At 47.9% G+C, this 27509-nt stretch overlaps 1 protein-coding gene across 1 annotated transcript; it reads left to right on the top strand.

Annotated features, from left to right (window-relative positions):
* Positions 1-929: 929 nt before the first annotated feature.
* Positions 930-25511, top strand: LOC135907757 (ABC transporter A family member 7-like). Its single transcript, XM_065439487.1, has 3 exons — positions 930-982; positions 9585-9807; positions 25281-25511. Exons 1-3 carry the CDS (start codon positions 930-932, stop codon positions 25509-25511), a joined length of 507 nt encoding a protein of 168 aa, XP_065295559.1.
* Positions 25512-27509: the final 1998 nt, after the last annotated feature.

Consider the following 27509-nt stretch of genomic DNA (forward strand, 5'->3'; position numbering starts at 1 on the left):
CCAACCTCCGAGACCCTTCTGGACGATTGGCACGTTGGAGTCTGCGACTCCAGGAATTCAACATCACCATCGTGTACAAGTCAGGCAGGCAACATGAAGATGCTGACACGTTATCACGGGCACCTATTAAATCTCCGAATCCTGACGAGGAAGACGACAGCGCCTTTCTGGGAGCCCTCAGCGGGCCGGATCTGCTCGCTAAACAGCGATCGGACGCTGAGTTAAGACCCGTCATCGATCACTTAGAAGGCGGCATCGCGTCCATTCCTCGCCCACTTTCGCGACGGTTGTCATCATTTTGCCTACGAGGGGGCATATTATACAAAAGAAACACAGGTGCCGGCGACAAACCACATCTGCTAGTAGTACCTCAAGCCCTTCGCGACGACATCCTATTAGCCTGCCACGACGAGCCGACGTCTGGCCACTTGGGCTACTCAAGGACTCTGGACAGGGTACGGCAACTGTACTACTGGCCTAGACTGACTGCTTGCGTCAAACGCTACGTGAAAGGATGCCGTGAATGCCAGCGCCGCAAGTCACCACCCTGCAAGCCTGCAGGCCTTCTACAACCCATCGACCCTCCGCGTACGCCGTTTGAACAAGTTGGAATGGACCTTCTTGGACCATTTCCCTTGTCTTCCTCCGGCAATAAGTGGATCATTGTCGCAACTGACTACTTGACCCGTTATGCTGAGACGAAGGCACTACCACGCGGGACAGCATCGGAAGTTGCCCAGTTTTTTATGCATCACATTGTGCTTCGGCACGGCGCACCGTCATTCATCATCACTGACCGAGGGACGGCATTTACGGCGAAGCTTCTGGATGACATCTTCAAGCTGAGCTACACGAGTCATCGAAAGGCCACTGCATACCACCCTCAGACTAATGGCTTGACAGAAAGACTCAACAAAACACTGGCCGACATGCTCGCTATGTACGTGGATGTGCAGCACAAGACGTGGGACGAAATCCTACCGTACGTAACGTTTGCGTACAACACTGCCACGCAGGAAACTACACGCTTCCCGCCATTCCGCCTCGTTTATGGTCGAGATGTCCAAACTATGCTAGACGCCATGATGCCATATGAAGATACCGACCAGCTCGACCAGTTAGCTCCTGACGTCGAGGAGTACATTCAGCGCGCCGAGGAAGCGCGTCAACTGGCCCGCGTGCACATAAGACAGCAGCAGTGTACCGATGCAATAAGGTACAATCTCCACCATAGACAAGTGACCTATGAGCCTGGTGACCAAGTTTGGGTTTGGACACCCATTAGACGGCGAGGCCTCAGCGAGAAACTCCTCAGCAAGTACTTCGGACCATACACAGTACTAAGGCGTGTCAGCGCCGTGAACTATGAAGTGATCCCAGATGGAGACCTGCCAACGTCCAAGCGCTGTTTACCACGCGCAGAGACTGTACATGTGGTCCGCCTCAAGCCGTATTTTACACGGTGAAGTGTACTAGTGAAAGAACCTTTTTTTTTTTCGCTGTCGTTGCGACTTCCTCCAACAAACTGTGAAGCGTTTTTTTTTTTTGTTCCCAACCGCAGAAGACACTTTTCCGTGTGCATTTCCGTATGTGTGCTAGCGCGTTCCCCCCCCCCCCCCCCCCGCGTTTTTTTTGTCTTACCTAATTTGTGTAGTTTCCATGTACGTTTTGTGTTTGAGCATCGAGTCGATGCTCCGTTGGGAGGGGGAATAATGCCACCTGGTGTTTTGAGCCAGCGGCGCGTGCCCAGCAAAAACGGTGATTGAAGACGACGAAGTCAAGGATCTTGCGCCGGCTGGTGAACCGTCCTCCTTGTGTCTGACATTTTCGTGTCTGGCTGCTGATCCTGCTGCTTATTCTTGCCTTAGCGCGTGACAATATTGAGGGCCTCATTTTAGAGACGTATGTGACATAATCAAGTGGCTCTAGAGTTGGGGTTTCTGCAAATCAGGAAAGGCTGCCCTGCTGCTCAATTTCGCGATTTCAACGAGTAACGCAAATTGAATAACTGAAAAGGGTGTTGGCAAACATTTTTAATTGGCAACCTATATATTGACATTTCTTAAGGAAGTAATGTCAGCGTAATAATACACCTTAAGAGGCTAAATTGGGCTTTCAGAGACAATTTCAAAAATGTTTTCTATATCTAAAAAAGTTACGCGAAACATGGTATATTTCAAAAGCGATTGAATGAAATTTCGCTGACACAACTTCTTACCGGAAAATAAGCGGCAAAATAACGAGCTGACAGGACACAGCGCAGTACGGTCCGCTTGTGTCCCGTATTCTGCTCAGCTAGTTGTTTTTTTCCTTCATGGTCGTGCAGTATTATACGCGTGCACACCGTGATGTGATTTAGGTGATAGTATACGAGCATTCGACAGGACATAAGCGATTATCTTTTAGCGGATGCTTCCGGGGCCTATTCAAAAATACTTTCGTTATGCTGGCATATGAACGTCGTCATGCACGGGGATACGCGATCGCCCTTTGCCACCACTCACTATATTTCTGCGAGTCCTTCGTTGTCTCATTATTTATCATAGCCGCGCTGCGAACCTTAGCGTGGCTACGCCTCACACTACTTGGTTGAAAACCTTCATTCTCAGTTCCGCTTCTCCACTCCCGAAGCCGCCGATGCTGCCATCGCGGCAGCTGTGTCCTCGTGATCCCTCATACATCATGCTGACGGCAGCGCCAGCCGTTCCAGTGGTGGAGCTCGCCCCCAATAATTTTTCCGCACCCTCTACATTTTATTAACGCTTAGTATTTCCGGAATAACCAAGTATACACTTAATTCTCGTGCGCTATGCGCATTCTTTAGCAGAGCACGTGATTTACTAAGTTTTGGCGGTGCAACCACCAAGCGTCGATGAAGGCAAGAGGCCCGCCCTCGTGACGTACTTGTGCACAAGGCCCGTACTGCGCTTAAATTCAGGCCGTAAACTGATGAGTCCACCACCTCGCCTTCCGTGTTCAGAAAAATACACGCAGGAATTTGGTGTTTCTCTGCTGTTCACCGGTAGCACTCTTGCTCACCTTTTATGTAATGCTTAAAGGAGCGCACGTGTTCACCTTTGTGGAGCGGTTATGTCCATACTGCGTCAGGAACAGCTGCGGCCTCTCTCGCGTAAGGCCTTGATGTTATGCAGTTGCACAGAGAAAGGTTCCGATGGTCATGTTGAAATCAGTTATTCAAAGCCAGGATTAAGAAAGCACCCTATTTATTGTCTAGATATATAGCGTAGGGCTTTGTGCGCCATGGCTATGTGCGTCCTTCCTTACGGCGCCCGTGTGATGATCCGGCCAAAGTACTCAAGCGTGCGCCTAAAAACTTTCTTTTGCTCATAAACGGCCGGGAAAATAAGGTCTCCGTCGACCGTCTGAACCCGGCCTACTCTGACACTTTTGCCACTTCTGCTGTCACATTCACCACCACCGCCATTCGTCCAGCTCGCGGTTTCTTCGCTGGAAGGGGGGCCCTGTAGCGCACTACCGCGTGCCACAATGGTCCGGTCACAAAAGACGACGATGACAGGCCCAACACGCTGATGGCGCGCGAGCAGTGGAATCGACGGAATCAGGCTTCCGACTGATTGAGCGGGCTGGGCTAAAATATAATTTGCGGCCACCAGGCACCAGCGTCTGTCTGGTTTTTCTGCACCCACAGGACCTTTTGTTGTCGTTGCCATTTCCCAAGTGGGTACCGTCGCAACCACTTCAGAGTGACCTAGCGGTGGCGCAACGACTACGGACCTGCTCGTACACGGATAGCACAAATGTCTGCAGTTAGGAGTCGACGGCCGGCGGGCCAGCAATTGCGTCGACGGGAACGACCTCGAGTACTGTTTTCTATCCGGGTAGCAGCATTACCAGTTCAGAGTCGACGATTCGTCGACCTAGACGCAGCTACTGGGTCGACGGATTAAACTGTAAATCTCCAGTACACCTTTATATCGTGGTAGGATTATTAAAGCGAAGCTTTCTTTACCTCTTCCTTCGACTTTGGCGCTACTGCTGCCGAAGTTGTTGTCTTGCACGCATCGTTGGAGGGCAGGAGCGTGTCAGAGAGGAAAGTCGACGCGAAAAACTCGTTTGGACCATTCCATCGCGCGGTACGTGCACACAGCTCTCTGGAGCTCCCTGGATGTCACATTAGCCTCTTGACAGCTGCAATTATCCGTGACCTCCCTCAAAAGCATTGCAGGGACTGCTCGCTTACCTTTCTACTAACGTGCTGGTCCAGAGGGAACGTAAAGAGGAATGGCTAGAGGAGGCAGATAATGGGTAGAACCGAAGCACTCGCGAAACGAGTGCTTCGATTCTTACTCTTGCAGTTCCTGTAAAGGAGAGAGCGGGAGAGGGCAAAGATGACGTGAGAAGGCAGGGAAACAGCGGTTGCGGGAAAACTGAAGGTACAGTACGTTACACTCTTGCTACTGATGAAAAATAAACACTATACAAATTTCTGAAGCGCACAATTGACGCAGGGTGCGCAGAGGAAAGCTGCATAAAGACACCGTAGAGTCTAGGTGACACTACGGTAGCGGTCGCACGTCAAATCAATGGTTGTGTGCCTACCGCGATAGCTTGACGGCTATGGCATTGCTCGAGGTCGCTGGTTCAATCCTGACCGTGGCAGCCGCATTTCGTCGGGGACAAAATAAAAAAAATTATATTCCACTTAGATTTTGGTGCAAATATAAGAACACCAGGGTACCGAAATTAATCCGGAGTCCGCCACTATGGCGTGCCTCATAATTCAATGGTAATTTTGGCAAGTACAGGCCCATAATTCATATAAAGCTGAATACTTCTGCCACGATGCAATGCGCTTTGTGAGGCAATGCTAATCCTAAACCCTCTTAGATATTATGAACAATGGCGCACAAAAACGCCTCAAGCAAACTCGTTTCCCTTTGTGTTCTGTGTACTATGCATATAAAAAGCAGCGGTACACGCAAGGTCACGTTTAACATCTACTCACCACTCTCGTATTGGACGAAACGCTAAAAAATTACACATTCACCGTCAAAATCACTGCTAATTCTTCTCACTCAAACAGCACAGCAAGCTTCGCTTTCATCTATTCCCACAGTGCGTGGAATCCGCATATTCTACCGGCTCAGATTCAACGAGTTCCCAGCGACCAGGTTGACAGTTAGGGTTTTTGTCCTCAGTACCTGTTCCTATCCACGAAGTAGCACTGCCTGTGAAGCAGACAGCGATAGCGCAGAATACACATTTGATGAAGACATTTACTGTAGAATATTCTAGGAGAAACATTGCCACCATTAGCGAGCTGGTGGCCTTGATAGGCACCTCGTCCGCCATGCAATGTACGGACCAAAGCAGCGTCGGAGGTGAAGCGGCCGAATGTGGTAGCTCCTAAACCGGAGCAGCACCCTAATGCACGCCAACGGTTGTGTTAGTTGCGGCCAGACGCGCAAATGGAAGAAGGCTTGCGAAGTTGACGTCGGATGCCAGTGGTAACTTCAGCGCTTTTGGAACTGGAGCTGCGTCGATGACTGCGCAGGAATCTGAGGCTCAGTTCAGCTTGTCCACAGAAAGAAAGCAGAGCTGGTTGGTTGAAAATGCTGGGAAAAAATAACGGCACAGCCCATCTCCGATATAAACAAGATGATAGAGGCTCATTGCAAGGTGCTATGCAAGCAGCAATGGGACGAGCTGTGCGACTCGGTGGAGGGCCAGCTCAAGAACGGTAAGAGCTGGGGTCTCCTTAAGCGCCTACTGCACGATGGCAACACCAAGTCCAACCAGAAGAGAGCTTTGGCGAAAGCTGTCCATTTGGCCACCGACTCGACTCCAGATGAGGCAGTCACGGAGCACCTCATAGACAAGTACCTGGCGGCCACGGACGATCCGGTGCCCCCCCCCCCCCCAGTTTCCCGAGTACGAAGGGCGTGACGTACCATCTATGGACGAGGATTTCACCGTAGCTGAGGTCAAGCGAGTTCTCGCATCCCTCAACGGCACATCTGCCCCTGGGCCCGACGGGATCACCAACCAGATGCTCAAGCATCTCGATGACGCCTCAATCGAGTTTCTTACACGCAAGATGAATGATATCTGGTGCAGCGGCCTCATTCCCAAGAGCTGGAAAGCAGCCTACACAGTACTCATACCGAAGCCAGGTAAGGCGCCGAGCATCGACAATCTAAGGCCCATCTCCCTGACGTCGTGTGTTGGAAAGACGGCCGAGCACGCCATGCTTAACCGCCTCACTGACCATCTCGAGTCTAACGAATGCTATACACACAACATGATTGGCTTTCGGTCGGGGCTTTCGACTCAGGACGCCATGAGACTAATCAAGCACCAGATCATTGACTCTACCTCCGCCGACACTAAGGCAATTCTCGGCTTGGATCTGGAAAAGGCTTTTGACAACATATCGCACGCCTTTATTCTCAAGAGCCTGACAGAGTTTAACGTCGGCAAACGGGCGTACAATTTCGTGCGATCCTTCCTTACCTCAAGGTGCACTAGACTCAAGATTGACGAGTTTTTGACCCACGAAATCCAGCTGGGGCCAAAGGGAACACCTCAGGGGGCGGTGATATCCCCGACGCTGTTCAACATCTCCCTGATAAACCTGTCGAGGGCCTTGAACAAAATCCCCAACATTAACCACACGATCTACGCGGATGACATCACCATCTGGTGCTCCAGTGGATGTGAAGGGCAGGTCGAGGGTGCTTTGCAAGAGGCTATCAATGTGACGGAGCGGTATCTTGTCCCCACCGGGCTAAGGTGCTCGCCCGCTAAATCCGAGCTCTTGCTCTACAAGAAGAGGCCCAGAGGCGGTTCATACCGGTCCTGGAAGCCAGCAACAGAGAGCCACATTACATTATTCACCGGCAAGGGCTCCCCAGTACCGCGGGTAGACACTATCAGGGTCCTAGGGATGTTTATCGAGTCGAACGGGGCCAATGGAGCCGCCCTCAAATGCATTTGTTCCAAGACCGAAAGCGCCCTCGGCCTGATCCGAAGAATCGCCAACAGGTACCGCGGAATCAAGGAAGACAATCTGATCCGGATTATCCACGCCTTCGTGCTATGCCACCTCGCTTATTCAGGGGCTATGCACAACTGGCTCGTATCGGAGCGCAACAAGATCAATGCCCTAATCAGAAGAGTCTTCAAGCTTGCCCTCGGCCTTCCCATCCGAACGCACACAAAAGACCTCCTCAATCTGGGAATTCACAACACGTTCGAAGAAATCGTTGAAGCCCAAGAATTTTCCCAGTTTGTCAGACTCTCCGGTACCCCAGCGGGCCGAGCCATAGTTGGCAAGCTGGGACGTAACCCCATGGTCGTCAGTCTCGACGCTGTGAAGCTGCCCAGCGACGTCAGGTCCAAGATTTACATACACCGGATGCCACGAAATATGCATCCCACCTACAACGAAGGACGAAGACGAGCCAGGGGTAAAGCTCTGCTCGCCAGTGCCCGCTTGAACAAGGGCCGAACATGCTTCGTAGACGCTGCTTCGTACGTTCAAGAAGAGGCCTTCTCCTCAGTGGTCATCGACTGTGATTCTAAAATCCTTAGCTCCGCTACCGTCCGCACTTATAATTCCAGCGTTGCAGAGCAAGTTGCTATTGCTCTTGCATTGACGGACAGTGTACATGACACGATTTATTCGGATTCCAAGGCCGCTGTCAGGGCCTTTCAGATGGGAATGGTGGCTCCCCAGGCCCTACGTATCATCCGAAGTGCCAAAGACATGAAACATCACTCTTTGTCCTGGTTCCCTGCGCACCTTGGAACCATTGAGGGTGCCTCGATCAATCCCAACGAGGAGGCGCACTCGGCTGCACGAGGTTTGACTGACCGTGCGCCGGGCAACGCGTCCTCTCCTGGGCGACCCGAGCCTCTCTGCTCGTACAACGAAATCTGCAAATACAATTATCTGTCAAGAAGACTCCTACCTTCGCCGCACTCCTCGCTGTGCAGGGCTCAGGCAGTCACTCTCAGACTTCTGCAAACAAGCACTTACCCGAGCCCCGCTGCACACAATGTACCCCGAACGGTTCCCAAACCCGGACTGCCCTCTGTGTGGTTATTATGCGGACTTCGAACATGTCCTGTGGGGCTGCGCCTCTGCCGGTCCCCCTTTCACTCACGAGGAAATGATGAAGCTGATTAGGGCCCAGGATCCGACCTCTCAAATCCTGGCAGTCCAGAGGGCTCGCGACAGGGCTGTCAGGTTCCACCTGATGGTCCCCGAGTGGGCCTAGCCAGGTGGCGTGGAGTTTACTTACGTCTATAGTGGACAAAATAAACTTGTTTCACTCACTTACTCACAGCCCATCTCACGATGACTGTCCACGGCAATGCGATTAGCATTCAAGCAATGTAGTGACTCGTCATAATGCTGAAGTCACGTTTACTAAATATCTTTAATAAAAATTCGGATTGCTTCCGCCATATGCTTTATGTACTGTTTCCGGTATCAGTGTACATTGCTGTGACACGAACAGGGAACCACGTGGGAAGCATAATAACGACAGAATGACGACAATGGGTTGACATTTCTCAGTTGATGAGGATGGTCCACCGACACGGAAACAACGATGGCATGACGACAACGGTATGGCGAACACTGTGGGACGACGGCGGAGTGACGATGACGGTATGACTGGAGTCTAACGGCAATTTAGAATAAGGGCGATTTTTCGACCCCGATGGCGTTAAGACGATCGTATGAAAACGAATACGTGACGACGACTGTATGACGACGTCAAGTTGACAAAGATGGCGCAATGATGACGATGGAGCAACCGCAACCGCATAATGATGACGTTATGACAACGAAAATATGACGACTGCATTACAATGACTTGACAATGATGGCATGACGACAGTCGGATGACAAAGCTGGAATTACGACGATGCAATTACTATGACGGTACCGCGACAATGAGCACATACCTGTAGCCCGAGCTATTAGAGAACACGGGGCACTGTGTCAGCGTAGAAGGCGTGACGACGACAGCATGATCATAGTCAGGCGACGAAGCTGGAATGACGACGATGGCATGACCGTTATGTCATCCCGACCACGAGCGTGAAGCCTGTGGTATGACGACGGCGGTGGCTGCTGCCAAGCAGCGCGCGCCCGCCCGGGTCGCGCTATATTGAAAGCAATCGGCGACGGGGACAGAGTCCCTCATGCGCTGTGTTTTCGCGGCTTAGTTAGCATTGACGCGTGTTGCAGCACGAATGTCAATTCGCTCGCTGCTGCTGCCACGCTTCCTCACTCCAGCGTTTTGAGAGCAAGTTTCCGTGGTCATCGAGTGAGATGTGTTCGTGTTTGCTTGCGCGCATGGCACCATGCTTGTTAATTTATTTAGTAAGCGAATGTTTATAAGTTTATATGGTTGGCAAAACTACTATCCTTACTTCGCATAGTTCTCTAATAGTTTACTATCGCAATGGATGTTTCACCTTTCGGGCGAAACTGCAGCATTATTCAAAGTCGCTTAGATAAACATAGTTTGTTGATGTATACAAAAAATCTAATTGTTGTCAATTTTGTTTTTCTACGGAATGTGCAGCCTATCGCATGTGGAGTTCTTGTGCAACCGCATCACCATCCTGGGGGACGGCAAGCTGCAGTGCCTGGGGTCGCTGGCACATTTGAAGGACAAGTTTGGGAAGGGCTACACCATCACGGTAAAGACGTACCCAGACCGCCAGCAGGACTTCTCCTACCACCAAGACGTCGCTAATGCCGTGCGTGCAAACTTCCCCGAGGCGGAGCTCGTGTACAGCTACGAGGTGAGGCTTTACTTTATGAAAACTCTGAAAGCATCGCTTTGGGAGTGCGTAAATCAAATACCACGCTCCAAAACAAAAGAAGAAGCCTTAAGAGAAAGCTTTAGTTCGGGCCCAACTCTGACGCGGCCCATTCGAATACATGTAAAACACAAAAGCGCTTTCATGAGCTAACCCCTGGACCGATTTTGTCGGAATTTGTTGCATTTGAGGGAGAAAGGTAAATTATAGTGGCTGTTGCAAGCGGAATTTCAATTTCGGGCCTGAATTGTATTACAAGAATTTTCAAAAATACGAAAGATCGAAAAAATATAGAAGCACTATGTGTACAAATTCAGAAATCTGCATCAGGAACAGATGTCGCGGTTCTGTAAACGGAATCCTTTAGATCTCTCAAAGAGGACAAATTTGATATGTCAAGTTATATCTCACGTGAATTTCTTACGTTCTGTAAAAGGGTTCTGCAAAAGCTGTATTTCCGCATTGCTGAGTTTTTGCAGATTTTAGGGCAACACATTAATCTTGTCCGCTTTAGATGTACTATGAGATGCAGTTCACAGAATTGCGCTATGGCTTTTCTTGCTGAGTTACAGAGTTGTAAACTTGATAGTTTCGTTCTCTGAAAAATTTTGATTTTGCCAACTTTTAATAAAACATTGCCGACCGAAATCGATAACTCGATCTTACGTTTTTCTTTTAAATGCGGCAAGCCTCGTCAAATTTGGTGCTGTGGTTGCCGAGAAAAGCAAATTTTCATTTTACATGTATTTATATAGGAGCATTGGAGCTAAAGCTTCCTCGTACATAGACCCTCCCGACTCGTGCGCGATAGACGTGACGAGGCGTTCGTTGCAGGTTAATGACAATGAAATGTGAATTCCATTTCATCTGGGCATTTCTTTTAAAACTCAGAAAAGCCGTGTTGTTGCTAGCTGACCTCGATGAAATCTGGTGTAGAGGTGAATTCGAAAGAAAGCTTTTACATTTAATTTAAAAGGGTGATGGTTTGGGCTAGTTGGTTTTCCATGAGACTGTGTGGTGCAGCGCTAACCTGGACAGGGGACACAGAAAGGAAAGAGGAACAACACTCAGTGCCAACTGAAATTTTAGTGAGTGATACAAGGTGCTATATAGAAGAAACAGAGGGATAACGACATTAAACACACACACACACACACACACACACACACACACACACACACACACACACACACACACACACACACACACACACACACACACACACACATATATATATATATATATATATGTATGTGTATATATGTATATATATATATATATATATATATATATATATATATATATATATATATATATATATATATATTGTAGGACGCCAACAAAGAACGGCACCATGGACAATACAGGGAAAATTGCTTGTATTTAATACCTGAAATAAAGAAATGATAACTCAATGGTATATTGAAAGTGGATGACAAAATTTGGCGCAGGTGGGGACCAATGCCACGTCTGATAAGAATAATAAAAATCAGGCTCTTCGGTTAACCCCTTTCTGGCTCGTTCATTACATAACGAGGGTCTCGAATCCGGCAACATTGATGCCTTCTAGTAGCGCATGCGGGTTTATTGACCAGTTGCCTTCATACCCAAAAGATCACGTACTCGTGGCTCCGGCGGCAGAAAGGATGTTCCACATCCACCACCAAGGTTTGTGAGTGGTGGCGCTGGCTAAGAGTGCCAGTACTAGTTCTAGTAGTAATACATATACCCCAGAAGTGGATGGGAAGATGGCACCGCGGTAGCTCAATTGATAGAGCATCGCACGCGTAATGCGAAGACGTGGGATCATTACCCACCTGCGGCAAGTTTCTTTCATCCACTTTTAATTTCTTTAATTTATAATTAATTTATCATTTTCCTTATGTCAATTATTAGGTACGGGTAATTTCCCTTGTATTGCTGCATATGATAGGATTAATAAAAATTGGGCCTCTCTGAACTCCTTTCTCGTTCATTGTATGTATATATATATATATATATATATATATATATATATATATATATATATATATATATATATATATATATATATATATATATACAAAACAAAGGGGCCATCACTGCTGACTGGGCACGTTGCAATTGCCCAAGAATGCCAACTCCCTTCGTGATAAGGCGCCAGAGATGGCTTACGTATGCACGGGCATAAGTAAGCCATCCAAGCTTCACGTGCCATCTAGCCGACTCAGTGATTATGCGCGTTCGATCGTGCCTGTGTGTGAAGATTACCATCGTGTGCAGGTAGTTGTGCATCGAAACCCCTTGAAATGTGGCGCATGCAACGTGGGTTAGACAGGAACCTATCTGAACGATTGTCTCCGTGAACATGCAAATAATGTTAAGAACGGAAAATCAGGCTTGTTAGCCCTGCATTGCAGCGCATGCGGATTTACCCCTCTGTTTGGAAAAACAAAAGCAATCGTCACACAGGGGCGATCGAATAGATAACACTGAGATAACCAGATGATGCAAGGTTTCTATACAGGGTCCTGAATATTTGGCTGCGCGTGTTCAAAAAAAGATTTTGCACTCACCGCGGCACTGTTCTTGCTCGAATTTCGCAGACCTATCGCATTGTGTTGTCGACTTTGTTTAGTATAAGCCTTGGCACGATTAGTCGCCTGTTTTTTAAGGCAAATATGAGAAACTGTTTTCGCCTATGGGAAAAATGACATCTGAAAAGCCGGCCCTGGCACAGACTTGTGTTCGCAGACGAAACGGCACTTTGAAATTGGCCGCTTACGTGGCAGCACTTCCCCAACGAACTGGTCCATGACATCAAGGATTTTGACAGCGTCTGCTCCGGCCTAGTTAAACATTTATCGCTGAACACGGACTCTAGTGTATCTTAAATGTGCCAAAAACAGATCTTAGCAAGTTTCGAGAATTTTCGCTTCGACGAAAACGGCTCAATTCAGATAACACATTTACAACCGCGATGTAGCACAGATGTACCGGCCCTGGGTTACTGGCGCAAAATTAACGAAACTAAACTTATTCCAGTGTAATTTATCTATATTAACTTATTTACTGTTTCTCTATAGTGCTTCCCTTAATTAAGCTGCACTGCTCTGCTAGTTGATGATTCATGACTTCGCTATTTAGCAGCGCACTTAAAAAAATCGTGGACCAAAAAAAATAAAAATACGGCATGCAGCAAGTGCCAAATTTCTTCAGTGCTTCCTGTGTGTGTGTGTGTGTGTGTGTGTGTGTGTGTGTGTGTGTGTGTGTGTGTGTGTGTGTGTGTGTGTGTGTGTGTGTGTGTGTGTGTGTGTGTGTGTGTGCGTGTGCGTGTGTGTGTGTGTGTGCGTGTGCGTGTGTGTGTGTGTGTGTGTGTGTGTGTGTGTGTGTGTGTGTGTGTGTGTGTGTGTGTGTGTGTGTGTGTGTGTGTGTGTGTGTGTGTGTGTGTGTGTGTGTGTGTGTGTGTGTGTGTGTGTGTGTGTGTGTGTGTGTGTGTGTGTGTGTGTGTGTGTGTGTGTGTGTGTGTGTGTGTGTGTGTGTGTGTGTGTGTGTGTGTGTGTGTGTGTGTGTGTGTGTGTGTGTGTGTGTGTGTGTGTGTGTGTGTGTGTGTGTGTGTGTGTGTGTGTGTGTGTGTGTGTGTGTGTGTGTGTGTGTGTGTGTGTGTGTGTGTGTGTGTGTGTGTGTGTGTGTGTGTGTGTGTGTGTGTGTGTGTGCGTGCGTGTGTGTGTGTGTGTGTGTGTGTGTGTGTGTGTGTGTGTGTGTGTGTGTGTGTGTGTGTGTGTGTGTGTGTGTGTGTGCGCGCGCGTGTCCGTGTTTTGTTCAAGTGCGCTGCATTTAACTAAGCTATATTTCGAGGGAATACGAGAAATGTTAGCAGCAATGCATAGAAAGATCTTAAAGCTTGCTGCATAATTAAGTTATGAATAACACCTAGTAAAGTCTCGTGTTATGCCTGCGGAGACGCGTTATTAAAACTCTCACAATGTTTTCGCGCTGTCTCGAAAAAACGACAAGTGGTGTGAATTCTATATTCGGAGAAAATTGGCAGATAATTGTGGGGTGTATACCGGAAGCTTCAGAAGCACATTTTATGAAGCTCGCTGGAAGTTTGCCCAGTGTCCTGAAGGAGCTCAACGTTCCACAAGTTGACATTCTGAGCGAATAAGAGGCATAGTATGCCTGATTCGTGGTCGGTGTCATGAGAGCGTCAGTTTATTATATGGGATTCACGAAAAACGACTCGAAAAAGGTGTTCGAAAGCGTTATATGGCCGTTACCAGATATATGTTTCCCCGTGTCCCGGACAACTCTGCGTCACTTATATAACTCTGCGTCACAGTTTATAGCTGATGAAAACATGAGGGCATATAAAATTTAATGTGTGGTGAAACGTTAGCGTTTCTTCTGTAACTAATAACATTAGGAAATAAATACTGAACCCTCAATTTCTCCATATCTTCACGTGTTATACGAGGTTCGTAGTCGGTTTCTCCGGTGTTTTTCGGGGAATTAAATGAAGCATAACATGTGTAAACGTCGTCAAAGTAAGGGGAATGCTTCGCGCAATGTGTAGGCGAAGTACAGAGTATATGTGTTAATTACAGTCTTTGCAATAACTTACGCATCCAAGTGGTCCGGAACGCTACAGGGATGTTTAACGAATAGAGCAGAATTTAGCCCACTGTACCGGGGGAATTGCAACTGCCACCACGAACGAATTTGTGAAAGGAGCGGTGGTGGTGGTGGCGAGGGGGTGGACGGTTTGGCCACTCAACGTCCGAAGGTAAATGCCTGCTGTTAAATTCTAGCCATTGTAAAAAATTGCTTCAGTGGGAGCTTGAAAGCGGGAGTAAGCAGTTATTCGCTGTTTCCCACGGTCTTAGGATAATTGTACATGCCATCAAATTTCTATACAATGGAAATGGGGGCCCATATTAGACGTTGAGTATAATATTTTTTAAAAAACATTTCTGGCCTAATTACAATCATTGGAAATAAATTCTCAATACTCGATCGTTTCCCGCCTATTTTCATGCGTTCCGCGAGGGACGATATGCACCTTGGTGACCTCGGTGAACCAAACTGCGGACTTGTTAATAAGGGGGGAAGGGAATGTGGAATGTGTCCGCAAAGTTCAGAGTAGGTGGGTCGATTGCGACCTTTCGAGTAATTTACGTGTGCAAGTACTCCGGAACTTGATAAGTGTGTTTTGCGAAGAGCGCAACATTTAGTTTAGTCCACCTTCCAATAGCTGACATCGAGACGAAATTTGTTATACAGGAGGAAGACGAGGGTACATCATAGCAAATGTGCATGCATAGTTAAATGTGTCTTCATCAATTACAGCCTTTACGATTACAGCCGTTGTGAGTTATCCAGTGCTCGAACCGTTATGCGGCTGTCTCTGGTATGTTTCCCAATGTCCCGACAACACTTCCACACGCAGTGTTCACACTTGGCGAAAAATTGGGGGCGTGTCATGTGCCATGTGTAGCAAAACGTTAACGTTCCTGGAATAATTAGGAGCTTTAGAAATAATCACTGAGCCGTCGTTTTCTCCCTGTTATCATGCGTTATGTGAGACGCCTGTGGTGTGTTCGATAAACTAAGCGAGATGGTGCGCAAACTAGCAACTCAGATTAGAGCTGTTAGCTCGAGAATCACCATGTCTCATCACCATCTTCGAATCGGTGAACGTACCTTTAGCATTCTGCAAATGATTATGGTGTATTTTGCTCTACTTATGCATCATGTTTGTGAAATAGTGATAGCTGGGTAGGTGTGTTAGGCTACAAAAACCGCGGCCCAGTTCTCGACGCGATGGCTTGCTCAGGACGGCCACGTAATTTCTCCGTCTACAGTGACAAAATAGGTTTAAGTGACAGTGTCTGCTTGGTTGTGTGGCAAGGTCCCAGCCCACTTTATTACCAATAGAGAGGTCACATTGGGAACAACGCCCAGTCGTGAGATTTCCAGCCCTTAGATAAGCGCACTTTGCCACAGTAACACCAGAAGCGCAATTACTTTTGAAATGTGAGGCGCCGTCCAAAGCAGATTCATATATAGGATGAAAACTTTGTGTAGAGCGTCTTTTTTTTTTTGCTTTGCGATATTATTTATATCTACACTCCAAGGGAATTTTCGCCGTAGGCGTCGCCGTCGCCGCCTACATGATATTCCGTATGAAGTCCAAGTGCGATAACGGCAGCGTGCCGTATGCTGTGTTTACAAGTGAAAGCATGCGATGGTAAACGGAAAAGCACGGCGGCTCGATGTCGCGCGCGCGAGGGAGGAAGGCGCAGAGGAAGCGTGCCGTCCTCCATCGCGCGCAAGGCAGCAGGGAAGCGTTCCGGCGGCGGCTGCTTAAGGCACGGCTGGGTGTGGTCGCGTGGCCTCGAATTTAAAGTGGTCTGCGGTAGGTACAGAGTCTAGGCGCGTCGAGGGCTGATGGTATCGTGTAGCTTGTGTTCTCGCCGCTTAGTTGTTGAAGCGAGATGCAGCGCGAAGGGCAATTCGCTCGCTGTTGCTGCCGCTCTTCCTCACGCCAACGTTTTCAGAGCGAGCGTTTGACGTCATTGAATGAGATGTGCTCATGTCTGCAACGTGCGCGCATAACACCATGCTTATTACAGCAAAACGAATGTTGACAACTTTAGACGGCCAATAAACACATTATAATTACTTAGTATAGCTGTTTAATAATTTTCGACTACAATCGATGCTTCACCTGTTGGCGTAAACTGAGACATTTTATTTTAATGGGCTACTTGGCTTTTCGAGTGAGGACGCTCTGTCAAATGTTGAGTGCCTGATGAACGCCTGAACCGTTGTGCACGTTAGAGCCGTATTTAAAGCCAAATAAACTACAATGAAACAGACTCAAAAGCTCGTAAACATAATCGTCTGATGCCCAAATTGAAAAAAAATGAGTCGTTCCACTTTGTGAAGGTGGATAACCAGCGAAGCTCTTTAGCACACGGCACAGACATGACAGAATTTTGAACAACGGTACGAACATATTCATTGTCCGGGTCGGTGGTGATCATGATGATAGGTATTCACACACATTCTCGTATCACCTCTCTTATTAAATGCGTCCGTCACATAAGACAATGAATGGCTCACACCCCCTTAAAGGATGGATGGATGGATGGATGGATGGATGGATGGATGGATGGATGGATGGATGGATGGATGGATGGATGGATGGATGGATGGATGGATGGATGGATGGATGGATGGATGGATACAACTTTCTTGTACGTCCGGCAAGGTTTAACGCGACCCGGGCTCAGGTCTCCCATGGAGGAACGTCAAGGCCCTGCCTCAACGCCGCCTCACGGGCTTGCTGGAATGCCCACGTCTGGATGCCGAGGTCTGAGCTGCGCAGAGCGGCGGCCCACCTCGACGACAGGGTCTCCGGAGTAACTGCCATCCCTCCTATAACTACATTGCACTCCCACAGCATGTGTTTGAGTGTTGCTGGTTCTTTCTGGCACAATTTGCACGTGTCGTCCTGATGCTTATCTGGGAAGATGCGTTTGAGACGGAATGAATTAGGGAACGTGTTTGTCTGGAGTCGTCGCCAGGCGACGGCCTGCCTCCTGTTCAATTTGGGACTCGGCGGGGGGTATATCCTTCTGGCATTCAAATATGCACTGGTGATGTCGTTGTATCTTGTGAGCCTTTCCCGTTCTGCTCGAGAAGCTTTCGCTATCGTGCGAGAGGCGTTGCCCTGTTCGGCGCGGCGGGTCTTGTCTCGCGCCGCCCGGTTCGCCGTCTCGTTAAGGTTCGCGAGCGTTCGCCTTCCGTGGTGACGTGCGCCGGGAACCATATGATCCTCGAGCTCGCGGTTTTGGATCTGCCCGCTTTGGCCAGAATGGACATGGCTTCCTTGGAAATTCTACCTGTGGCATAATTCTTTACTGCCGTTTGCGAAGTACGACTTCGCATTCCTGTTCTGTGAGGGCCAGCGCAATCGCGACTTCCTCCGCTATTTCTGAGTGTTTGGTGTATACACTGCATGTGGTTCTGATTTTCGATTCTGCGTCTATGACTACGGCGGCGTATGTTTGGCCATTCGCATATTCGGCTGCGTCGGCAGAGCGCGCGTTTCTGTCCCTGCCGAATGAACGGAGCAGAGCCTCGGCTCTTGCCTTTCGTCTACTTCGGTTGTAATCGGAGTTCACGTTTCTTGGGATGGTTGCCACCGTAATGGTCTCTCTGATTTTGTTGGGGATTTGCATTTTCTGGCCGTGCTGGTTGTGGTACGTTATGCCGAGCGTGTTCATAATGTGTCTTCCTGTCGTGGTGGTCGACAGGCGTTCGAGCTGCGAGATGCGTTGTGCTTCGGCTATTTCTTCTATGGTGTTGTATATGCCCAGCTGAGTCAGGAGCTCGGTGCTCGTCGATTCCGGTAGGCCCAGGGCTATCTTGTACGTTTTCCTTATGAGCGTGTTAATCTTGTTCTTTTCCGCGACGTACCAGTTGTGGTAGGCGGCTACATAGGCGATGTGGCTGACAACGAATGAGTGGATCAGTCGAATGACGTTGTCTTCCTTCATGCCCGCGTGTCTATTGGTGATTCTCTTTATGAGTCTCGTGGCGCTGATGACTGCCTTCGATCTTCCTCACGGTTTCACCGTTAGCTCCGTTGGCCTCAATGATCATTCCGAGGATTTTGATCTTGTTTACTTTGGGGATTGCGTTTCCGTCTTGGGTGTACAGGCCGATTTCCTCGTACTCCCGGGGTCCTGTGTAGCTCTTTGGTGGCATGCCTCTGCGCGTGGACCGGTAAAGGAGTAGTTCGGATTTGCTCGGGGAGCATTTGAGGGCCGTTCCTTGGAGGTACTCTTCCACTTTGTTAATGGCCGTTTGTAGTGCGTGTTCAATTTGCCCATCACTGCCGCGGTCTGCCCATATCGTTATATCGTCTGCGTATATAGCGTGGTGGATTCCTTAGATTTCGCATAGTTTGCTGGGGAGACCTAGCATGACTAAGTTGAAAAGGAGTGGAGATATAACTGAGCCCTGGGGGGTACCTGCACTTCCCAGGGCTCGTTCTTCGGACTCGAGGTCGCCAACCGTGAGGGTGGCTTTGCGATCGTTCAGAAAGTCCCTGACGTAGTTGCAGGACCTTTCCCCCAGGTTCAGATTAGACACTTGTTTAAGGATCGACTCGTGAGCGACGTTGTCGAATGCCTTCTCCAGGTCTAGTTCTAGTATGGCTCTGGTGTTTCTTGCCTTGTCGTCAAGGATGTAGTTCTTTAGTTGTAACATGACGTCCTGCGTGGACAGGCGGGATCGGAAGCCTATCATGGTGTGGGGGTAGGCTTCCGCCTCTTCTAGATGGCTGTTGATACGGTTCAGGAAGGCGTGTTCCAAGACCTTACCCACGCACGACGTGAGAGAGATTGGGCGTAGGTTCTCCAAACTCAACGGCTTTCCGTGCTTGGGTATCAGGATAGCCTTGGACCTCTTCCACTGCTCCGGGATGCGGCCTTCTCTCCAGCACTTGTTCATATAGCCCGTGAGTTTGGTAACAGATTTGTCGTCCAGGTTTTTGAGCGTTTTGTTGTTAACCCTGTCCGGTCCTGGGGCACAAAGAAAAAGGGGCGGTGAGCGAGAAGCAAATCGTCATGAAACTCTGCGACAAATACCTCCCGCAACGACCGACGGTCGAGCACGGCCGGTACACTGGCAGTCCTAGTCCCAAGTTAGATGAAGACTTCAGTGAGGCGGAAATCAGAACGGCACTCCAAGGACTCAACAGCAAGTCAGCCCCTTAAAGGGACCCTGAAACGATTTTGAACATTTTGTACAAACGTAACGAGTGCTTAGAGTAGGTCCTGATAATTATTTGGTCCATCTAAGTGCTCCGTGTAAAACAAGTAATTTATTATGAGGTTTTAAAAATCTACATCACTGCCGATCGCAGCACATCATCGCTCGGCTGAATTTTAACCCGTCCCTACCCATTTGACGTCATTTCCCCAATGACCTGAGTAGGGCGAGATATCCGATTGGCTGGGAGGGCGCGTCATCAATAATCTTTCCATCCTTATGGTGAACAAATGTTGTTCGTAATAGTTGGAATATTAGTTATTATTAGTATATTAGAATATTAGTTATTATTATTAGAATATTAGTATAAAAAGAAAGTAACAGAAAGAGAATGCACCACAATAATTTCTCACTACAGTTAAGTACTTCCGGCACACAGCAAGCATCATCTGCTTGTGTTACAACGTGCTCCATTTTGACGAGAGCTCCGCAATCAGAGTCAGGCTCAGCCTTTTCGCGAGCACTATGATTCGACTTTGTTGCGTTGTGGACTACATACGTAGCGACTGGCAATAAGTAAAGCTGTGAGATCATGTCCCTCTGCAAGGCAGCAAACGAGTGGAGTGGCTGCTGCGCATCGGACTGTCACTATCCGATTGACCTCCGGATTTGCGCGTTTTGCGCCCCCCCCCCCCTGGTCATTTTACATTGGAACATTACTACCACAACAGTGTTTCGCGAGCCCAGCATTGGGGTAAACGCAAGCGCAAGGGGACAGGGCCTGGCCGTTTGATCCTGCAGCTTCACGGGATGAGCAGAAGCGGAAACATGAAAGGTCTGCATGGTGCAGCCACCTGGTGGCAGAGAGCTCAACCAAACACCGTAGCAGTAACGAAGTGTATTCTTTGCTGCTGGTGTAACTTTTTCACAGGAGCATAGTCGTTAAAACGTTGTTTTGTAAATGTTTGAAATGATTTACACTTGGTTAGAGCAATATTAGCTCTTTTTTTGGCTGGTTATAAGCTCTGCGCCAACGGGTGGCTGGATCGTGCAGACCGACCAGGCAACTCACGTACGCCTGCACTAAAGTTCTTCATCAGCTTGAGTTTATGCTTCCAGCTGTCCGTCGAAATGCCCAGCTCGCCTATGGTTACCGGAATACCAGACACTTTTTGCGCTACGACAGAATACTCGCACAGCACCCTGCTTCATAGCTGTTGCTTGGGGTCGACTGCCAAGCAGCTGGCGGAGAGGTTGGAGAAGTTTCGCGTGTTCGCTCCTAGAGAACCGGAAGTAGACGACACGATGTGCCATCATGACGCAGAGCCAGGGAAGGCGGAACATATCCCGGTGACTCGGCGAACGAGTTGAGGAGAGAATGCATGGTATGGAGGAGGGTAACTTGTGATCGTCAGTAGCTCTCTTAATATGAAACGCTTCACACAAACTGCGGTGCGAACAAATAATATTAGCTGTATCCTACACGCCTATAAAATTTTCCGGAACTCTTTCGTGGCCATTTAAGGAATGGTTCATACCACCGTAAATAAAAAAATATTAACGCGGCCTCCCTATTACGACGACAGAAGAGAAATTAAATTCTACGCAGGAAGCGTAGGATTTCGTTTGATGATTTCAGGTGGTGAGCGGCAACGGAGCCAGCTGTGAAAAAACACACCAACGCTCGAGCGATGATAGTTGGTGATGATGACGATAGTTACCTCTTACCAATAAATGGCTCATGCCCTTTAACGGGACACTAAAGACAAATGCTAAGCCGACATGGACTGGTTAACCACCATTCCAGAAACCTCGCAACGCTTGTTTCGGGCCAAGAAAAGACTTGGTTCACGAGACAATTGCATCTGAACGGTCCGAATAGCTTTTTCGGATTTGAAATCTCCCGCCACCCAACCGGGGGAGTGGTGACGTTGCATACGCCATCACCACCCTTTCCTGCCGTCATTGAGTCAAACGGCATCCGAGAGACGGTGGTACCGAGACAAGACAGAGCGGTGGATTAACCGCTGCAGCTGCTTTTTGACCAAGTTGCGTAGACCGTTCGAGCACCCCGCGACACCCATGGAAGTTGAATTATCTGCTACTTGCAATTTGTGCGAGTTTCGGGCGCCAGCAAAACCAGCACAGCACTACGCGATAACGAAAATACTGAAACGCGGAACCGTCGGCGGCGCGTATAGTTGAGCGAGAACGAAATCTTTCGACCGACCGCGTCGTTGTCAAGGGTAATTTCGATAAATTCTTGCTTTCTGAAAATGATATAGAACTGGGCAAGTAGCATTTTATTTCGTCTCATAGTACAATACAAGGATGTTTTTTGCGACGAGTGGTTCAGTACTAGGGACAGAATTTAACTGAGGAGTGCTTTCGTCATCAGGCGAGCGCTTCAATATGCCGGGGGAGTCTCTAACCATGACCTGCATTTACATCAGTTTCTCGGCTATTGAGGCTCTGTTTGTGATAATAACGACGCTTTACAGATTCTCGTGCACTAATCCATCACTGTCATCATCATCATCATCAGCCTGGTTACGCCCACTGCAGGGCAAAGCCCTCTCCCCTATTTCTCCAACAACCCAGGTCATGTACTAATTGTTGCCATGCCGTCCCTGCAAACTTCTTAATCTCATCCACCCACCTAACTTTTCTGTCGCCCCCTGCTACGCTTCCCTTCCCTTGGAATCCAGTTCGTAACCCTTAATGACCGTCGGTTATCTTCCCTCCTCATTACATGTCCTGCCCATGCTCATTTCTTTTTCTTGGTTTCAACTAAGATGTCATCAACTCGCGTTTGTTCCCTCACCCAATCTGCTCTTTTCTTATCCCTTAATGTTACACCTATCATTCGTCTTTCCATAGCTCGTTGCGTCGTCCTCAATTTGAGTAGAACCCTTTTCGTAAGCCTCCACGTTTCTGCCCCGTAGGTGAGTACTGGTAAGACACAGCTATTATACACTTTTTATTATCCACTTTCGGCTATCCCGCTTGCGGAAGAAGGTATTCATTACCCACATATTATTTTGTTCCGCGAACTCTACTAATAACTCTCCCCTGATATTCCTAGTGCCTACGCCATATTCCCCAACTGCCTTGTCTCCAGCCTGCTTCTTACCTACCTTGGCATTGAAGTCGCCCAGTGTATTTAGTTTTCACTCTATCAATCGCCGATTCCACGTCTTCATAGAAGCTTTCGACTTTCTGATCATCACGACTGGATGTAGGGGCGTAGACTTGTACAATCTTTATTTTGTACCTCTTATTAAGTTTCACAACAAGACCTGCCACCCTCTCGTTAATGCTATAGAATTCCTGTATGTTACCAGCTACATTCTTATTAATCAGGAATCCGACGCGTAGTTCTCTTCTCTCCGCTAAGCCCCGGTAGCACAGGACGTGCCCGCTTTTTAGCACTGTATATGCTTCTTTTGGCCTCCTCACTTCACTGAGACCTGTTATATCCCATTTACTGCCCTCTAATTCCTCCAATAGCACTGCTAGACTCACCTCACTAGATAACGTTCTAGCGTTAAGCGTTGCCAGGTTCATATTCCAATGGTGGCCTGTCCGGAGCCAGTGATTCTTAGCACCCTCTGCTGCGTCGCAGGTCTGACCACCTCCGTGGTCAGTTGCTTCACAGCTGCTGGGGACTGACGGCCGGGGTTTGATTGTGCTGTTCATATAAAAGGTTGTGACCAAGTACTTGCACCAGGGTGGCCAATCCTGCTCTTGTGAGGGAGTGCGTTACCGGTTCTCGTCACCGGGATCAGGCCACACTCCAGGCCTGTTTATGCAATTTCATCACACGCGGATTTTTTTTTAATCAGGTGGAAAATTGTCGGCACCGGGATTCGAACCACGGACCTCTTGCACGCGAGGCGGGTGTTCTACCTCTACGCCACCGCTGCACTTCTCACCATCACTGTATCACTGTAGCACGGAGCGGCAACGGAGCCAGCTGTGGAAGGAGACGACGACGACGAACGCGTGAGCAGTGGCGCGAGCGCGTTCGCGCGATTGCGCCGAGGTGTTCCAACGAGCTAGTTCGCGGGTTGTTCGCGGGTGCCGGTGATGGCCTAGCCACATGCAGCTTCGCTGCAAAAAACAAACAAGCAGAAAACGCCGCCAATACCATTCTCCTGATATAACGCAGAACCCTGAACGATAAACCTTGAACCTAGAAAACAGCGCTTGTCCTGTTATTCTCCTCGTCGTGTTACCATCACAGTTCCGCACTCATCTGAAATACCACAAGACGCGGAGTGGCAGGGAAGGAATTCGCTAAACTTGTTGCGCATAAGTGATATTTTCTACTGGTCAGCCGCTTTCGCCAATAATGTTTTAGGATTGCCTGGAATGCTCCCTTAGAAACAAGTCTAGCCTAAATCTTTTCTTGTGTGTGTGTGTGAGTGTGTGTGTGTGTGTGTGTGTGAATATATAAGGGCCCAACACTGCTCCTCAACCTGTCTCTCCAATATTAGGCTTAGGTGGCCCCCGCTGAGCGCTGAAAAGCTCGGAAACCTCGTGTTGTGGTTTTACCACAGAAAACCTCATGGCGGCATTTGCGTCCCGTCCGTGAATTAGCAGGTGTAGGTGTCATCTGCTGAGGTGCTACATAAAGGGTGTAAATAATAAAATTACACAGCTGGCAACCCTGAAACTTTGCCGCGATTGCTTCAATTCATCTGCAGGGTCCGCAACGTTAATCTTCCACCCTGTAACAACCCGGAAGGGCTAACAGTATATGAAAATAAATGAATGAATAAATAAATAAATATATCAATAAATATAATAATAAAAAGCACTATGCTAACTACGCAAATACTGCATTGAAAAATACCTGGACAGAGGAGGTGGCCCACTTTTTGGCTCAAGAAATCTGTTCTAATAATAATGTTTATTCCTCTCTCTCTCTATCTCTCTCTACCATGTTAATTCCGCCATTATTGTATGTGTATATGGTATATATTTCCTAATATGGTTTATGGGTAATTTATAGGTACTTAATACACTTGTAGTATATACTAAATTGAAGACACTAGAATTAGAGGGCAATGTTATTTTATATTACTTCTAGAGCGTTTGCGTTCCGAGAAATTCATGAGCGATTATGGCGTTGAATGCGCGCTGATTTCACATTCAAAGGTCAGAGTCCCGTCATAAAGATAAACATCACCAAAAATGTCAAAATGAAGCTTGGAACTAGTAATACGCCCCAAATTAGCGTAAGGTTATGTACCGAGCCATAATAATTAAGGCGTAATTAGCAAAAAAATTCCGGAACGAAACACTGACACGCTTTTTTAAGGGTGGCGCGACTAAACAATAACTGTGGGCCAATGCTGGTGTTCTACAAAGGAAGAAAATGTCGTAAACGTTTAGTAAAGGACTTTATGTGAGAGTAATATGGTAATAAATCTCGTTAAGGTAACAGGAGTAACGTCAAGGTGGCTCAACAGCGGTTGACATCAAAGAAAAAAATATTCCGGGGTAGCCTCTCTTCCCTTTCGTATAGCCAACATGGAAAAACATGGGGCAACACAGCACATGGTCCAGTAATGCGGCTCACAGATCCCCGTCTTATTTCGATGTCAACCGCGGTTGACTTGCCTGTCTTTCTTGTGTAATAACGGCACCGCTGTTCAGGTCCTACACACTGGTCACTCGTGCAGGGCCTGCTCGAGTTTCGAATGTCTCGCGTGCAAATGCTGTGGAGCGAAATGTTCACGAACATGGCTCGGGTGAAGACGCGCATCAAGCTGCACGACTTCTTCATCACGGACACGTCGCCGGAGCAGATCTTCCTCAGCTTGACGCGGAAAGAGGCCAGCGAGGCAGCAGCTAAGGCGGTCAAGGCAAAGGCGCACCACAAGTCGAAGATCGCCTCTACGCTTGGAATTTGACTTGAGATCTGTGTAGTAAACCGCGTACGAGTTCAATATGTGTTACCATCATTTCAGTACGAACGCCGGTGTGCGTGTTCATCAGCGTTCTTTACAGAGTTCTCGGACTCTTGCGAATTCTGCGGGACCCTTTTGATCGCTCAGCTGTAAACAGTCCTCTGGCAGCAGCGTGAAGCGCGCCGGTGTCGGCAGTGTCGATTAGCTGAATCGAATTCTGGAGTTTAGCGTGCAAAAACCACGAGTTGATTACGAGGCGCGCCATAGTGGGGAAGTACGGGTTAATTTTGACCGCCAGGGAATTAGTAACGTGCCCCCATGCATGGGACGCGGGCGTTATGGCATTTCGCTCCCGTCGAAATGCGGCCGCCGTAGACGGGATTTGATCCCGCGACTGGGTGCTTAGCAGCGCGTTACCATAGCCGCTAAGCCACCGTGACGGGTGTTGATAAAGCGACGTGAAGAAGCCATGTCAGCTTCAGCAGCTTCGGGCCCAAGAAACATACGCAGGCGCATCACCGCTGTGTAAGCGGCGTTGAAAAGACAGGAGCGGCAGTATTTATTTTCCCTTTGCTGATGGCACTACCCACAATGCGGGATCTACCAAGATTCGGGTGATAACAGAAAAAAATGCACTTCGTTTTGACAAAGAAAGAGCAGAAAAAATTTGGTAATGAAAGGGGCAAGTCAAATGACTAGAAAGTAACAATGTGATAATAATTCAACAGAACTGCCTTCAAATAATGAAATCCTGAGAACTGCTGAGCCCTCATCCCTGCGACAGCTTTTCATTGTTTCCCAAAAGTTGCATAGGTAGGTTGTGAGACGGAATACATGCTATCCAAAGATTAAGCAAAAAAGCCCCGCCCGTGTAGTTTTAGATATTACCCTCAGGCTGAAACACTCACATTGACAAAAACACGGAAACCAAAATCAAGAATAGGAAAGTCCTTGTCTGTCTTCCTTAGTCCTTTGTTTTTTTACAGTTCAGACGTTCAAAAGAGCTTTGTACAAACCAGATTAGCTAAATACTATTCCAGCATGGTTTCTTCGCTGGCGCGCCATCACAGCAGTGCCATTGCATCCGAACACATCCAAGGGTAGCGGACTCGCCCAGTCATGAAAAGGGCGACTTCTTTTCTACTTGCAACATGATTGGTGCACTGGAAATGGCGATGACCAGTTTCCTGCAATTAACGTACTTGGTACAGCAAGAGTAAAAAATATATGCACTTCCAATGCTCATGCTGGAATCACTGAAAAGGGAAGCTTAAGTAAAGCACAATTTGGTGATGACAGGCGGGTGCACAAAAAAGTGCGACACGTAGCGAGCAACATTTTAACGGATTCCGTTTTACCTCTTCTGCCGGAGTGGGACAGTTCTGAAGCAGTGGCTAAGAATAGGCACACCCCCAGTAGCGCATGCCGAATGACCACATCAAAGAAAGTAAATTGCGGAATTCTTGAAATATAATTAGCCATTCTATCACCAGATCCGTGTGTTGTAGATATGCCCGTGAGCCAACATTACATGTCCAGGTTTTATGTAGGGAGCTTTTATTTTAATACGCAGAACAGAACTGGACACACATTTGCGGCACTCAATTATTTTATATATATATATATATATATATATATATATATATATATATATATATATATATATATATATATATATATATATTTATTTATATATATATATATATATATATATATATATATATATATATATATATATATATATATATATATATATATATATATATATATTGTTACGCGCGAAGGAGACTGTTTATAACCTCTACAGATGAAGGGACCGTTTACTTTAGGTCGCGAAGGTGAGCGCAAGAGCGGCCAGCTGGTTGATCAACTCGGCGTCGTTCCCTTCTTCCTTCCTCTACTCGGGACCGCAAGCACGTTCACCGGTCTTCGTTTTCTTCATGCGTAATATTCCCCTCTTCACAGACGAAGCCCGCCGGGCGAGTTAATCCATTTGCCTTG

The sequence above is a fragment of the Dermacentor albipictus genome, chromosome 1 (genome assembly GCF_038994185.2).
Source record: "Dermacentor albipictus isolate Rhodes 1998 colony chromosome 1, USDA_Dalb.pri_finalv2, whole genome shotgun sequence".
In the NCBI taxonomy this organism is placed as follows: Eukaryota; Metazoa; Arthropoda; class Arachnida; order Ixodida; family Ixodidae; genus Dermacentor; species Dermacentor albipictus.